The 16,591-nt window shown below is 44.2% G+C and overlaps 1 protein-coding gene across 1 annotated transcript in view; it reads left to right on the top strand.

Annotated features, from left to right (window-relative positions):
- The window catches only part of LOC104160867 (egl nine homolog 3), a 4,732-nt gene extending 1,646 nt beyond the window's left edge, over positions 1–3,086 (top strand). The window contains exons 2-4 of the mRNA XM_009699109.1: positions 442–578; positions 1,271–1,344; positions 2,686–3,086. Coding sequence (XP_009697411.1) covers positions 442–578; positions 1,271–1,344; positions 2,686–2,723 — 249 coding nt within the window. The 3' untranslated portion in view covers positions 2,724–3,086. The remainder of the gene's footprint in view (positions 1–441; positions 579–1,270; positions 1,345–2,685) is intronic.
- Positions 3,087–16,591: the final 13,505 nt, after the last annotated feature.

Here is a 16,591-nt window from a genome sequence, read left to right on the forward strand (position 1 = left end):
GGGTGTAAAAGTGAACACCTATATGATCAGATGCAGGCTCTGAAATACCATAAGCAGGATATAGCAATTGCTGGGAGGAGAGTCTGATCTCAGGCTGGTCAGGTGGAGCAGCCTTACCTGCCTTGTGGTATTCACTGATTCTAGAAATGTGACTGGGAGCTCAAAAGTTTCTCAGTGTTTGTTACAGGGCCAGTGTTGTCTTTATCTTGGTTCATTTACTTTAGCCAGATGTTTATGCTGAAACATTACAAACTGTTTGTGGAAAATCAAGGTGGCCAAGAGATTCAGTGTACGGTTTGCTAGTGTTGTCATGTAGCTGTCTTGGTTATCATTAAGTGTTTATTCCAAATTTGTTGGATGCCGAGGAGGGAGCAATAATATGTTGTTTGCGTGAATGTGTGAGTGTGTTGTATAAAAAACCAGCCTTTCCTTTTCTTTCAGCTGCATGGTGGAATTCTTCGGATATTCCCAGAAGGAAAGTCCTATGTGGCAGATGTTGAGCCAATTTTTGACCGATTACTTTTTTTTTGGTCAGATCGAAGGAACCCACATGAAGTCCAGCCTTCTTATGCAACCAGGTAAGTAGCATATTTGGTATTGGTACTTGGCCAAGAAAAAACAAAGCATCTCTTCTACCAATATTTGTATCTAAAATTATGGCCATTGTGTTTTTTTTTTAAATACACATGTGCATAAAAACCAGATAGCGAGATTTTCTGCTTTTGAGTCACAGGGAATTCTCTCTTCAAAAGAGGAAGGACAAGCTTGAATTATAAGAGTTCTTGTGTGATGGAAAAAAAGTGCTTTTACCATTGACAGGAGAAATCTTCCAAGCCAGGCATAGCTATTTAGCTGGGAGATGCTGGGTTATACTTTTGCCCTTGTAACACTATAGGGATTCTTGGGGCTACCATCTGTCAACAGGCTACAAAAAGCTGATGTGATGCAGGGCAACCCCCAAGCTGCCTACCAGCATCCCAAAACAGAAAAATATGCAAAGGTCTGTAAGCTACTTCTGCCCTCTGTTACCAGGGGCTGTGCACTCTTGTGCCTCCAAGCAGAAATTATCACCTATATTTCTATGTTACTTGATAAAAAATACACATTTTAAATGCTGTCTATATTTGTCTATAAAGATGTGCCATTTGCATCCTATTTTTTTAATCTACTAATCCAGTTTTGTTTTTTGCTTTCTCTATGAGCGTAAAACTCCAGGGCTCTATTTCAATAGCGAAAGTTGAAACAAACAGAAGATTTCTTTCTTTTATAGATATGCCATGACTGTGTGGTATTTTGATGCTGAAGAAAGAGCAGAAGCCAAAAAAAAGTTCAGGAACTTAACTGGTATGAGTCTTCTATAAGTGTTCACCAGAAAGAATTTAATGCATTTTGATATTTCTGAAGTCAGAGACAGACTGGGAATAACTCTGTAGCTAGATGGGTATGACATCCATTTTTAGAAAGCTTTTTCATCTCTAATCACTAGTCAGTTATTTTATGTGGAGAAGTTGTGACAGAAGAAGATTCAGACCTTGATGAGCGTGATGGGGAACACAGGAGAGGTGGTTTCTGATTTCTCTCCCAAATGGCTGCTGAGATTTTGTCCCACCCCAGGTGGCTGCTTCACCACTGGGAGTCTCTAAACTCTTCTTCTGTTGTTTAAGAAGTATATTTTACCTTCTCCAATCTTTGCTTAGCACAAAGTCATGAGACTTACACAAAAAATTTCATAATCATGTTCTCTAAATGTTCTGGCTGAACAGGGCCTGTCTTCTATATTAATGAAGGGCAGTTGGGGCCTGCAGTAATGCAAAAGGGATTTGTCTTTAATTTACAAGTAGGTATATTCATAATGACCTTGGAATGTATAGATCGAGTTGGAAAGAAACTAAGTTTGGAAATATATATAAATGCATCTTTTGGCAGGCAGTTGCTAGAGTAGCTGTGATTGCGGTGCACATTAAGAGCTACCTACATTCAACTGGGACTCACAGATAGCTTAAAGTCAGCCCAGAGACACTTCTGCAGAAGCCCAGGAAGAGGTGACCCCAGCTTTTCTAACGGCAGCCACGCTGCCTGCTACTGCAGTAATGGCATGCAAATAATGGACTGAGTTGTCCAGATGTGCCTCAACACCCTACCTGGGGCCATGATCAAAGATTTGCTGTTTGGAGCAGTTTAAGATCTGGTCTTCAGGGGCTGCCTCAGGCAGTTCCTCAAAATACAGTGTGGAGAGCACTTGTGTCTTTTAAAATGTATGCTGTGCAGCTGGGGACCAGCAAAGTCATTAGTCAAATGCTTTTCAGAACAGACTGTTGTCATGTCTGTAGCTGGTATGCAAAGCAAATACTGGCTTCGCCCTTCAAGGAGATCATAAGCAAGGGGCCAAGAGTGGGGGGAAAAGTATCACAGATCTGTAATCTGAAAGTTTATTAGGCTACTTAAATACGGCATGAGTTACATTCAGTTTCAACAGGGCAAATGTACAAAACCTTGGTATGACACTCTTGTTAACATGCTGTGGATTCATACAGCATTTCAGTCCATGTAGTGAATTCATATCATGACTCTGAAATGCTGTCCATTGAAAACAAAGCAGCTTTATTCTGTTTCTGAGTTTTCAGATGAATGTTGTCAGAACCCTCTGGCTTAACTGCCTCTCATTTTTTCATCTTTTTGATGTAGATGCAAGGAAGAGAGAAGCAGCTCTTAATGAAGACTAAGCAAATGCTCCCGAGCTCTTTGTGAGGAAATGAGATCCCAAAGATGACTTCCATTTCCAGCGAACAAGGGCAAATTCTTGTTATGCACAAGAATGCACTGGTTGTGCCTAGCACGTGCATCTTATGTTGATGGTACTTAAGGCCGCCTCCTGTCATGCCTGCATCTGGCAGAAGGAACAGTTGTTTTCTATTTGCCTTTTGCTGGAAAAACTAACCAGGGTTTTTTTTAAAAAAAAAAAAAAAAAAGTATCACTAAGCCTAGTGGTAGTGGCTCAGCCAACTGGCTTTGATCAGTCTTGTAACCAAGATAATGATTGTTGGAACTAGTGGTAAAAACCTGAGTCTTATTTGCACTTTATGGGGGGTGGGGGGGGGGGGGAAATCTAGCTCAATGGGAAGGAACTTTACAAGTCTAAAATCTGTGGCAGACTGCTAATGGGCAAGGAGAGATACTGGAAATGTGAAATTAATAGCATGACTTTCCAAACAGATTTTTGTCTACACAGTCATCGCTTTTCCTGGGTTTTGTTTGCTTTTCAAGAGTCAAGTGCAGTTGTGCTGCCCTTTCTGTCCCAGGACTGAGAGGGAAGTAGGTATGCATCTGTCCACAACTTTGTAAAACCATTTCCTTTCTGTTCTGCACAGGATGGGTTGTATGTTTTCTATTTTCATGGTTTGGTAAAGCAGCTATTTTTCTCCCAAAAGTTTGGTGAGCTTGGAAGGCTGATGGCACACAATTCTTTGGCACTAGAGGCCAGTGATACATAGAGTTAAGTGTTATTTTCATGACTTCTCCGTCTACTATGTTTTGTATGACACAGATGTGAATCTGAAAGGAAAAGATATGTCTGGCAGTCTGACAAAGGTATGATAAATAATGGGTAACTTAGACTTGATTTCTATGCTGCTTATCCTTAGTTAATACACTTGTTTAACTTTGCATCCATATGTAATTTGAGTGAAACAGCGATTCTGTTTCAATTGTTCTGTTACGCTAGGTAACTACTTCTGCTGTGCCCAAGCCATGAGATCAGAGTTATTCAAATGGCAAAACACACTTTTTTTTTTCCTCCATTTTTTTGGAACTTATTAGACTCAATGAGTAACTGGTGAGCTATCTCCAATCTGCCTACGCTTCTACAACCAGCACTTACTCTGCACTTCAGAATAGCTCTTAATGAAACTGGGAGCTGGTGGTAGATGTATTTTATTACTCACACTAGTTGTTCTCAACCTAATACACTCACTTGCATTCATTTTCATCTTGTGTTGTCAGTGTGTATGACAGACTCTACTAAATGTTCTGAATAATGCCCTCTTCATGTCCTGTATTTTCCTGTGCCACCTGCCCACAGTGGCAAAGGTGTCTGAACCCCTGGCCCCTGCACCGGTTCACCACACTGTGCAGGCTGTCATGCTAGTGATGGGTCTGCGGGCCAGCTCGATTGCACTTGAGCTAGGAAATGAAAAGGTAGTGTGCAATGGCAACTATTAAATGCCAGTGACAGAAGGGTAACAGCTGCATAAGACAGAAAAGATAACCAAAAAAAAAGCTTTCATGATACAAAAAATGGTAATAGAAATTGAGTATTTCTTTAAGCAATTCTGTCTCTTAAAAAAAAAAAAAAAGCTAGACATCCTTCACCCTGTCCTTGAATTCTGAATGTAAATACAGTAGTGCTCAGAAACCCCTCATTCTCTCTGGCTTTTCCCAGAGATCCAGCTCTGGTCTTATGGGCTGGACGTTGTTCAGCCTGACCACTGTGCACCTTAAGAGAGGAATATGAGGGAACATGTGTGACAAATATTCTTACAACTCAAGACTAGAGAAAGACGAATAGTCTGATAAAAGTCCTTTAATGTTAGGAAAAACATTATTCCACTACTGTTGCTTCTAAGTAGCACAACATAGACTTGAAGGAAACTTAACTTGAAATTCTCATTCTGCAGTGTTCATGTGGGAGGAGAAGGAGTTAGAGTTCTTCTCTGAGAGTGAGGTAACCCTTTGAAAGATGGGAGACGTTGAAAAAGGGGGTGGGAAACACAACCTGTTGTATTGCTATGCAAAGTTGATAATGGCACGTAAATTTGAAACTTCTACATGATTTTAAAAGGGGCAAAGACAGCTCAACCAGAGCAGAGCAAATCTTGCTTTGCCTTTAGAAACTGTAACCTTAAAGTGCACTAGAAAGAGATGTTAGTACACATCTCACCGGAGCCCAGAACAGTGGAAAAACAGCCGGATAGGAGGGGGAAAGGCTTTGTATAAAAGCTAAGAAAAGAAAGGTACTTCAGTTACCACTATTACTACCACCTGGCTTCAGCAGTGGTCAGCAACATGTGTGTGGTGGATGGAGCATGGCGCAGTATAAATGCATTTATTGTAAATCAAGTACATTTTTATTAATTTTTAGGCAATATCTTTCTGATCTAGGTAGGGGAGAGAGCAATTATTTGTGGCAGAGAGCATTGTCTTTTTCTTTATTAACACATATAATCAAGTACAAAAATGATGAGGGCACAGGCTTTTCAAACCAATTCCTCAGTCCTCTGTTCCAGACTTTTACCCTGTTTCCAGATCAGTGGGATGATCTTCTTGAAGATGCTGTAGTTTAACTGGGGGTAGGTGGGTAGGGTGTTGGTCATGTAGGAATCCACAGGCTTGATGTTTTCTATACAGATTTCTTTTGCTTGTCTCTGGAATTGTTGCAAACTGCTCTGCAAGAATCAAATTATCTGAAGAACCATGGGGGAAGCAGGCTGCTGCAGTAAGGAGAGCTTTTCAAGGAGGCTTTCCTTTCCTTGTGTTTTGTCTTCATGGCAAACTGTTTGAAACATCTATAGCTGAACAGCACTTGTCACCCAGTTGTGAAAGTGTTTTCTATAAGGCATTTAATTTTTAGTCCTCCAAAAATTTTGTTGTTTTTTTTCCCACATTTAGGTAATGTGCCTTCATCATTCATATCTGTGAAGATGTTGCATGCCACATGTGCATGTCATGCAAATTTTTCATGGCTCTTCAAGAAATATGGTTGCCTTTCCAAATGCAATTGCATTTGAAAAATATACAGAGCCACCAAGCCATGATTTCCAATACGTGGGGTTTTTGTTGTGCAGGGAGGAAAAAGGCCAGGACACAGTACTGAAAATCGAGAGAATATTTTTATTCTTAAACCTGTAACCACTGGCCTTTTGAGGAAAACAGCCTCTAATAAATCTTATTTTCTCTAGATTATTTCTGGTTCTATGAGGAACGATCTCTGCAAAGCAGTGTCTAAAAAGATCCACTCTTTTTTTCCCTTTTCTCCTTAAACAGTTTTAGTCCTTTCCTATTGCATTTTTTAAAATGTTTGAATATATTGTATGTATTTGTTGTTGTTGCAGAATAGCTGTCTCTAACACCACTTGCATCTAGAAGAAAATGTATCTATTTGCAGGCAAATAACTAGTTCTACTTTGATGTACTCCCAGCAGATATCTGAGAGTGAGTTATGACTACATCTTCTCTTGTCAGGTTGTATGCTGGTCAACAATGCTGGCACTTTGCATCGGATTGATATAGAAACCCCTAGTAGTATTTTACCATACAGCACATTTTGTGTTCCTGTTACTATTAAAAAAAAAAGGTGGCAGGAGTCAATAAACACTGGGTCATGTTAAAAGGTGTCCTGTGCAAATCTTTGTAGTCTTGTGTCTTACCATGGCCAGGGTTGCGGTGGGTGGGTGCCGTGCCGCACAGCTGGGTGAAGGGTGGTGCCACTACACAGAGGTGACACCAAAATCCGTGGCTGCCACTGTCCTCTGCTGTTGGGGAGATCTCTGTTTGTTGCCGTCAGCTTGGTGCGTTTCCTTGGTCACTTCCTGCCATTTCGAAGTTATTTACCTTGCTAGTGACCCTCTTCTTGAAATGCCTATTTGTTTTCACACTCCTGTTGAACCAGATAACATTCTCACAATTCAATTTTTGTCTGATAAGTTTTGGTTTTAACAGTGCTACTTTTCCAGCCTGAGTCCCTCAGTTTTCTCCTGCAGCCATGGGGGAGGCTTCTCCCCCCTCTGACTAACATTGCAGTAGAATGAAAGCCAGGACATTTTTGCTCATCTGTTAAAGTGCTGTGAACTTTTTTGATTATGTTGCAATATTGTGAATAGTGGGAATTTCCCGCCAATGTAAAAGATGCTTTCTGCTGTGGAGGGCTTGGATCCGTCTTTTTCTGATTAAAGAGGGGAGAGGATTCTCGATAATTTGCCACTTCTTGAAGCATTTTTTTTTTTATACCAAGGAGTGCTTAGAGCATGTGGAGAAGACCTAAGGAAAGCAGAAGGGTTTCTCTTCTAAGCATGCTCCTCACTGAGTAAGGGTTTGTGGGGACAGCTCAAGAAGATGATGGGCATTGTCCATCCAGCTGCCAAGGACTTATCTTTTCTCTGAACTCTGACTAAACTTTCTCTAGGCAAATATGCTTGCAGTAATTGTTGCCTTAAAGCTATTTAGTGGTCTCTTTCCTCCCCCACCTACTCCAAGGGGTATGGCTAAATATACTTTCACTGACAATTCCCATGACTCTTAAGAATGCATCTGATATCAGAGGCTGCACTGAAAATTACAAAGTAGCGTGACAGTGGAGGAGAGCTTAGTAAAAATTGATTCCCTTTTCCCACATAATTTTGTCTCTGTGGAGTACTTCCACCTCAGAGAGTTGGTAAAACTCCCATCCTCTTTCACAAAGCGTAGATAAAATTTTTTTTAATCTGTCTTGTGGAAAGAGGGGATAATTTCATCTGCATGTGTGCTTATTTTAAACAATGCTGGAGATTCTAAAGAAACTACACTAGACCAACAACTGTCAACAGCTCATGTGTGGCAAACCCAGTCAGTGCCAGCATGCAGGTCTGCTCCTTTGCTGGACACCCACAGTGGTAAATCTTCCTGCTAGAGGTGAGAGAGGAGGCAATTTGTGGTCCTCGATCTTAGCCGGCACCCCGGAGACTGATTTAGCAGGAGGGCAGTCAGAGTGTGACTGCCTAGTCCCAGGGTTTTGGGAAAGTGTTAATCTGTCTGGCTCTTAAAAGTCTACTGTATGGGTGGCTGGTGGGAAGCATGGAAAGAAAGACCCTGTAGTCCAAACTAACACAGCTCTGGAGATCACTTGTGATTACAGGCAGCTGTTCTTTTAATTTTGATATTTTCTCAGCTCATATTTGCTGAGTGTCTTGTGCTAAAACACCTCAGAACAGCAAAATCAGAACAGAGGTTTAAACTAGAGCACTTACGGGGGGAAGAGATCTCCAAACAGTAGAGCCAGTGCATTTAAACAGAAGGGTTTCTGTGCTTGAATGTGTCCCTTTTTTCCCAGCTGTGTCAGTCTGATTAATAAAAAATACTCCCTCCCCTTACAAGCCTTACCTCTGTGATACAGCTGTTACTATTTAGTAACTTCCAGAACTGTGGACTTAGAGCATTTTCCTGGTCCCTAATGCCCCATGAGCTATGAAGCATTGCTGCTGCATGATCTTTCAAACACCCATAATGCTGTATGCAGCACAGAAGATTTCTCAACTGCGAAATCATCATGCAATTTAGCAAAGAAGCAGCAGAAGGGACAGCACTGCTCAGAAGAGGTCCTCTTCGCCCTATTGAGCTGGTGATGGTGGTGTGGCAAGCTGGTTTTGTTATGCTTACCTATTACTGACACAAAACAGCAATAGGTGAGAGCAGACCTAGGCTAGCACAAGAACTGACCACAGGGCAGTGTGTGATAGACAAGTTTGCCCAGCACCCCGGGAACAGCGGCCGCTGGCCCTGAGCTGCCCTCTGCCACCGTGTGCCAGGACAAGGCACGTCATCCTGCCGATGTGGAAGAGCCCAGGAAACAACTGGGGAGTCTGATGTGGAAAACTGAGGGGTGGGAGCCCAAGCGTTTATGCATTTAGGGATTACAGGAATGAGCCATGACCACCTTCCACAGGCTTTGCCTTTGCTCCTGGCAGAGGGGACTGAATTCACAGCTCTCATCAGGATGCTGGGTGCAGGGAGCAGAGCCATCCTCCATCCAGGCTTCTCTTTCAGACCAGAGCATTGCGCAGGTAGGTACGGGAGCTGTGTGAGGGATGAGCCACCAGCGCAGCAGTAAAAACCCTCCCCTGGGAAGTAATGAAGCTCTGTCCAAGAACTGCAGATGGAGCTGGAATTGTGCAAAAAGGGGGCATTTCACCCCATCTTCAGCATTAATGGTGGCCTGGCTGAGGTGCTTGCATGCCTAGGCTGCTGGCCGATGTAGCATTCAGAAGTGCCCATCTCTTAGGTGTGGGTGTTAGGGAGGGAAATGCTCTGGGAACTGAGGGTGCGACCTGTGGGTGCTGCAGTATCCAGTACTGTAGTGCCTGCATCATGTGAGCACTTAAAGATTCAAATCCCTCCAGTATATGGGCGCAGTGAAAAAAGAAGTTTAAAAAAAAAATTTAGGATGGTGGTGCATAAGGGAATTGGCAGGGGCCATTTCCCCTCCCATGGCAGCCCTTGCAGCAGGACCCGGGAGGGGTGGGCTCTCGTTCCCCCTGGGCACAGGGCAGTCCTTCACACATCTCCTGCCTTCCAGGAGTGCCCAAGTGTCTCGCTCAGCTGCGAGCACAGGCACATCCCAGACCTGGCTCTGTGGGGTGGTGATGGCATTGCCAGTGCCGGTGAGATTTATAGAAGAGTGGGTGGGTGAGAAGACTCCTGGTGAGGGTATCCACTGAGGTAGACAGACTTGCCACTCCTCACATGGCGAACGGCGTGACCACTCTGTACCCACTGGCCACCCCTGTCTGTAACTCAACCCACCTTCCTACTACAAATGGCTGGTTTCGTTCCAATTTTATTTTTGCTTCCTTTGTGTGGAGTGAGGCTGTCCCCAGCACCACCACTGTGGCTGCTGCCTTGCCTGGGTCAGCCATAGCAACAAACTCTGCTTTCACGGGGGAGAAAAGCTGCTTTTGAAGCCCAGCCCCAGTTATTGCTGAGGAGAGCACCCAGACCACCGTGGGCAGAGACCGGCCACTCCTGCTCTTCAGGCTGGGTCATCCCTTCTCTGGCAGAGGACATCGAGCTATTAAAGTTTATGAAAGATGACACGTTACTGTCACCGTTCCCTTTCGCTCTGGTACTAGTACAAGAAACAACCTACATCTCCACAGTGCTGCAGCAGAGACTTGGCAGCCGCTGCCTGTGGGAAGTGGGAAGATAAAAGCATCCGAGGCTCCACCGGTCTCGACAGGCACGTGTATGTCTATATGAGAGTGTGTGTTTGTTTCCCTGTGCAGCTAGAGGGAAGACTGATTTCCACAGGGAATTAATTTGAGAAAACTGAAAGTAGCTCCTCTGCTACCAACTAATGTTGGTAATATAAACTAGTTCTTTTTCTTAAAAGGACTGCAAATGAAACCATGTAGCACATCGTTTGAAAGCGGAATAATTTAGACAGAAGTAATTTTACCATCAAACCTTTGTTATGGCTCAGCTAACCTCCCAGACTCTTTCACTAGCTACTGTTACTGGAGAAAAGATATGTTGTGTTTTCCAGTATACAGAAGGGACTCACACCCTTTGCTAGGGCTGACGTAGGAAGGGATCTACAGTTAAAATACTTACTGCTCCTGAAAGGTGCATCTTTGAAGGTGTCTTTTTTTTTTTTTTTTCCTTAAGTAAACTGAAGCAGAGGCAGTTAGAAAAACATAGACGTGTAGCATCTGCTCATGATACAACTAAAACTTACTAGCACCGTTCTCACGAGGGAGCAGGTTTAGGCTGGTCTGCAGCACTGTAGTAAATCACAGCAGTCCCCAGCTCTCCTGCCCAGTCCTCTGCCAGCTGTTTTGCAACATAACGTTACTGCACGTCAATCAGGAGCATGCAAAGTGGGAAATAAAATCAGTGCTATATCACTCCTATCGCACTGTTGCTATCTCTGGATTTGTTTAACGTAGCTGCATCTCATCAAATGCCTCTGTGGGGCAAAGCTCAGCCCCGGGCTGTTTTACAGAGGCTGTCTGTGATGGACCTGATATAGCTCCAAAAAAATACATGCTCCAAAGTTTTATGCCCAAAGAGCATTAAGCTCTTTACCTGGGACTCAAGGTCTTTGCCCACCTGCCTGCTGCTACCCACCCCTCATCACCAGCTGCTAAGCTGTCGGGATAAGCCCCGTGCGCCATCCTGACGAGGCGAATGGCCCGGGGTGAGCTTCTGCAGCCTCAGGCAGTGCCCTGCGTGGCTGCAAGGACGTGTCCCGGCTGCTCTGAGAGCTCAGGGTCTGGAGAGGCCTTCTGAGCCTGTGGCGAAGGTGTTGGCCAGACCTAATGGCAACGATATAAGAAAGGACCATTAGTGTGGAAGCCTGAAAACAAACATAAAAACTTTTGAAATCCAGGAAAACTGGATAACTGCATAACACTTGCACGTTTAATCGGAAAAGAAAAAGAAAAAAAGAAAGAAAAAAGAAAAAAGAGACTGACACTTCACAGTTGGCCAAAAGCTCAGGCTTGATTAGCCTGCCACTCATGCTATTTCTAACCACATGCAAAGCACTTAAGAGGGCTTGGTATTTCCCTGTAGCGGTACTGTAAAGCCTTGTGATCACCCATGGGAAGTGCCTGCCTTCAGCCCCAGTGACTGCTGATGCCCCAGTAACGTGAGGAAAATGCCGCTATTTTTTTTTTTTTTCCCCTCAAAGACAGAGAAAATAATTCGTATTTTATGTCAGAAATATCTTCCTGTTCCAATATATGTTGTAGTCATGTGAAATGAAAGAGAAACTAATCAAGGCTTGGTTTTCTTCTTGAACTTGAGTTGAAAACACTTCCAGAAAAGTAAGAAAAGAAGATTTAATGGTATTTTTCTGGCAGGGAGAGAAACTGGATCCTTAAAGCAAGGAGAGAATTAGAAGTCCCATGTTGCCTTTAAGCACTCTGTCTTGCTGTTTAGTCCATAGAGAGGGCAGAAAGTTATTGTACAAAATGATTTTGTGCAGTATACAAAGGGGATAAAGTGACAATGCCATTGCTGTTTCAAACCCAGTGCAGCAGCTGCCAGTGCATTTGGTAGGACCCTTGGGTGTGTAGTTGGGGCTGCACTGAGGGTGCCTGCAGGTTGTAGTTGGGGAGGGTTGTAGTCTCCCTCAAAGGGGGGAACCACTTAGGCAGTGAAGCCCAAATGATTTCAGCTACTGGGCCCTGCCAAGACATAGGCAGCAGAGGCACTGGGAGAAGTGCAGCTCCAATATCTGAAGTACTTTTAGAAAATAGTACTGGAGTTCCCAACACAAGACAGACATGGACCTGATGGAGAGAGTCCAGAGGAGGCAACAAAGATGATCAGAGGGCTGGAGCACCTTTCCTATGAAGACAGGCTGAGAGAGTTGGGGTTGTTGAGTCAGGAGAAGAGAAGGCTCCAGGGAGACCTTACAGCAGACTCCCAGTACCTGCAAGAAAGCTGGGGAGGGACTTTTTACAAGTGCATGTGGTGATAGGACAAGGGGCAATAGCTTTAAGCTGGAAGATGGAAGATTTAGATTAGATCTAAGGAAGAAATTCTTCACCGTGAGGGTGGTGAGGCACTGGCACAGGTTGCCCAGAGAAGCTGCAGATGCCCCATCCCTGGAAGTGTTCAAGGCCAGGTTGGATGGGGCTTTGAGCAACCTGGTCTGGTGGAAGGTGTCCCTGACCATGGCAGGGAGGTTGGAATGAGATGGTCTTTAAGGTCCCTTCCAACCAAACCATTCTATGATTCTATGAAAACAAAGGTTTTCACAGTGTTAAGTTAGGTGGCAATTGGCAGAGGGATTTTGGGGTCTCCTTGTGGATCTATGTATTTTAAGTGCCACCTTTCTCTGGCATGTACAGTGGAGCATAGGGGATACAGCCAAATTCAGTATTTGCCCAGCAGGCTAGTCAGAAAAGTACCAGTAGGTGGAACTTCAGCTTCTCCACCCACATAAGCAAAGTTTTAATTTTCACTGACAAAAGATATCCTAGAAAGGAAAAGAATGTCATAGGCAGGGAAACTTGGATGAAAGTGCCCCAACACATGACCAAGAAGTTGGTCAGCTTCTTAAAGGGGACTGGGCATCCTCTACAGCACGCAGCGGTTGTCTGTGTCAGGAACACGGTGCCGAAGCAGGCAGGACACGCAAGGTGACTGTGCTTGGGAAAAGTCTGGTCAGAATGTAACCTTAGAGTGATGTTGTAGCATGCAGCGACAGCAGGTTGCTTTTTATTCACTAAACACTGTACTGTGTGCCAGCTTTGACACTTGTCCCACCTTTATAGTGATTCAGTGGATGACCTGTGTTCATCACTGTGATGTACAGCAGCACCCCATGCTCCAAGCAAGGGAGAAAATGCCTGTTGTTAAGAGGTGCCAGGGGCTTCTCTTATAAGAAGAAAGAAAGAAAGGAAGAAAAAAAAAAAAAAAGATGTCTGAACAGACACTTAATAGGTGAAGGAAGAGGCTTAGCAGACTTAAGCTTGGCTGTCTTCAGAGAGTTTTCAAAAGCTCACTGCAAACACTTCTGTTTCAAAGCTTATGCTCCCTTATCTATGAGAAGGTAAAGACCAGTTAATTCTTTAATTAGTTCCAAACAAGATGTTTTTCTCTGTAACCAAGGCTTGCAATGGGATAATTATGTCTTCAGTTTAAAAAGAAGTGTCAATACAAAAACTTGTTTTGATTTCTCTTTCTTCAAATGTGTTATTCCCCTGCTACTTAACTCCCACTCTGTTTGTCCTCACCTGCAGTATCTTTCCTTGATCTAGAAAAGGCTGATATACTTTCCTTTCCTTTTAGATCCCTGCGCTGCAATCTCAATACAGGGCCATGACAGGGCTAAAGCCAAGCTGGTGCTGTGATCTGTGGTGCAATCGTACGAACACAGTGCTTGGGGTGTGAATCCCTCCCAGGGCCAGGGAAATGGAAGACTCTCAGCCACCAACAGTTGAGCAGCTCAGCTTAGTAAACTGAAATAATTAATTAGTATACATGTGGCTCTGGGTGCCCAAGCACTACACTGCATGCCAGAGACCTACATTTGGAGCTTCCCAACCTCCTGTCTGCCACTATGGTCATCTACATTTATTTTAGCAAGTTCTCAGAGTGCCAGCAGATCTCCTAGTTGGTCAAGAGCTGCCTCAATCTTGACAGTGCTAAGCAGACATGAATTTTATGGGCCTGGGTCCCATGTGGACCATAGCAGGAGAGAGAGGAGCTGCCTCCTCTGCCCTTCTCTGGCTCCCGGCTGTCAGGGCACGGAGGCAGGATACCGAAGGTCTGACACCAGGCTTAGCCAAGGAGATTCAGACTGGCTTCATTCACCCACCAGGAGAAGATCCTGAGTATTAGGCTACAGAGCCTGTCCTTGTGGTGAGGGAGTGTGACCTTTCTGGTAAACCCATTGAAGTTGTTCCATTTCCGAGGGAATAAATACATTTTCCTGGATTCAAGAGGAAATTTATCTGAACTGGAATATTGTAGCTCAGCTGCCTTCAAGAAAGATGTGGAAAAAATGTTCTTCTATCAGTCCATTGGAAAAAATGAGTATGATCAGAGACCTAGAAAACATAACCTGTGAGGACAAACTAAAAGACCTGTCATTGTTTCTTTCAGGGATAAGGAGAGTGCGGAGAGGAGTGAAGGAGGAAGCAAAAGCACGATAAGAGTCTTAAAATGCAGGAGAGTTAATGCAAAGGATAAGCAAGTAGTTTGTTCTCTGTACCTGTGACAGATAATACACAAATAACGGGATAAAGTTGCAGCAAGGAAATTACGTTACCTATTAGGAAGAGCTTTCTCATTGCTGGGACACTGAACCACTGGAGTGCCTGAAGAAGTTGTGGAGGTGTCATTACCAGAGATGTGGTTGGAGAAACGTCTGCCAGGAGCAATGCAGATAGAAGTGATTTTTTTCTTGGAGCAGTGGATAGGGCCTGACCAGACTAGATGACATGTCCTGTGTCATGGTAATGTAAGCATCATTTTGGAGCCTAAGTGGTCGAGGTACTCCATGGAAGGGAAGAGGTTTGGGGTTGTCCTATTCCAGTGAACAGTTATGAGGAATACTAACAGTCATTGGTGTGGGATTAGGACAGGGTCGCCCTTCCCGAGGCGTGAAATTCAGCCCGACACTGCCATGAGTGGTTGTCCTCCCGGGCCCCCTCCTTTCTGGTCTGATACACTTGCAGGTACCCATGCTGCACACACCTGCAGTGCTTTGCGCATGGTGAGCACATACCCCAGGAGGACCTTGCAGCCTGGCACTGCTCTGTGCTGAGCAACACCTCTTGTCTTTCTGCACAGTAAAGAGCTGAACCCACTTTTTCCACAGCAATGAGGTATCGGTAGCTCCGTTTGTACCTGCTCCCTGTAGGGTATGTCATGCAGGTTACACTTATCCTATTATTTGATGCCCAAATCTTTTGATCTAGTGCCTAAGGCTGCAGATTCTTGTCCCCTTTTGCCTGTCTCAAATTCAGGAGTTGCAATTCTTAGTCTGATGCTTCTTTGCATCTAGCCTCAAGGTAGAGCACAGATTAGATTTAGAGCAGGGAGCACATCCCGCTTTCCCTCCTACCCAGGGCAGCCCTGCTCTCTGTTCTCTAGGAAACGTTGAGCTGTAGGTCATCTTCAGTTATTCATTACCAGTGGAAATAATACTGGGGTTAAAAAAAGGGAATGATGAAGAAATACACAGTGAGGTATCAAATGCTAGCCTTTGGAAACATATGGGGCATTTGCTACCTCCGTTGAACATTTTCTCCTCTTTGCAAAGCTGTGTTGATTTCTGATTATATTGTAAATAAATTCTCAGTTGAGTCATTAATTCTTTCAACACATCTGAAAGATTGTGAGTTAACTAATGCGGTCATAAATTCAGGCACTTGGAATAGCAGTACTTGAGCCTAGATGTGTTTATTATTAATATTAAATACCATGGGTAGTTCTTGCAAAGTTTTCTTTCACTTTTAAAACTGGCAGTCCATCAAAATTTTATACAAGGTTAAGACCTATAGTATTCTTGCTGCTGTAAATATGTTAATATCATAAGCCAAACATTTCCCCCCTTATTGTTACTGTATTTCCTTTGCTTAGTCCCTGCAAATGTGCCCAGGGAGCACATGAAAATTGTTGGAGTCTCAGCTTCCTTTCATCCCCCTTGTCAGCAAATCATGGCCAGAAGATGTAGACAAGGCCATTTTGGAGGAGGTGGGCACTTTCCAAGCCTCTGCAGATGGCACGTCCTCTCCAAGCTGCCTCGGCACTTTGGAAGCAATGGACCCTGCTGCCATCCCCTCCAGACAAAGCATCCGTGACAGCACCCTGACCACCATGCAGCAGGCACAAAGGGTAAGGAAATATCTAGGAGACCTCCCCTGCAGTCTTAAGACTCAAACAATGTCTCTGTTTGTGACATCAGCTGCTGATCTCAAGGATTTTGTGCTATTAAATTTGTGCTCTGTTTCCCAAGAGGTGAGGAACAGGTACATCCAGATACCTTTTGCTTTGTCCCTGTTCCGCCTGAGGCTATGGTGGTCTGGGCTGGAGAGTGTTCCTGTAGGCTATTGCAGCATGTGAACCGCACCTGCCTTGTCTGTGGACTGCTTTGCTACCTAGAATCTGCCTGTGGCAGTGAACAGAGACCCAGGAGCATCCCCATTCTCAGTACCTCCCCTGGGCTGTTGTATGACTTTGGGCTGCTGTATGACTTTGGGCTGCTTTTCCCAGAGCTATCCCACCTGCCCATTGATAGCCTTGGGGTTGACATGTTACTGTAGGGATATGTGGCAGAACAGGACACCACGAACTGCATGTGTGGGCCCAATGCCAGTGAGTTTCA

This window comes from Cariama cristata, unplaced genomic scaffold, assembly GCF_000690535.1.
Source record: "Cariama cristata isolate BGI_N322 unplaced genomic scaffold, ASM69053v1 scaffold15544, whole genome shotgun sequence".
In the NCBI taxonomy this organism is placed as follows: domain Eukaryota; kingdom Metazoa; phylum Chordata; class Aves; order Cariamiformes; family Cariamidae; genus Cariama; species Cariama cristata.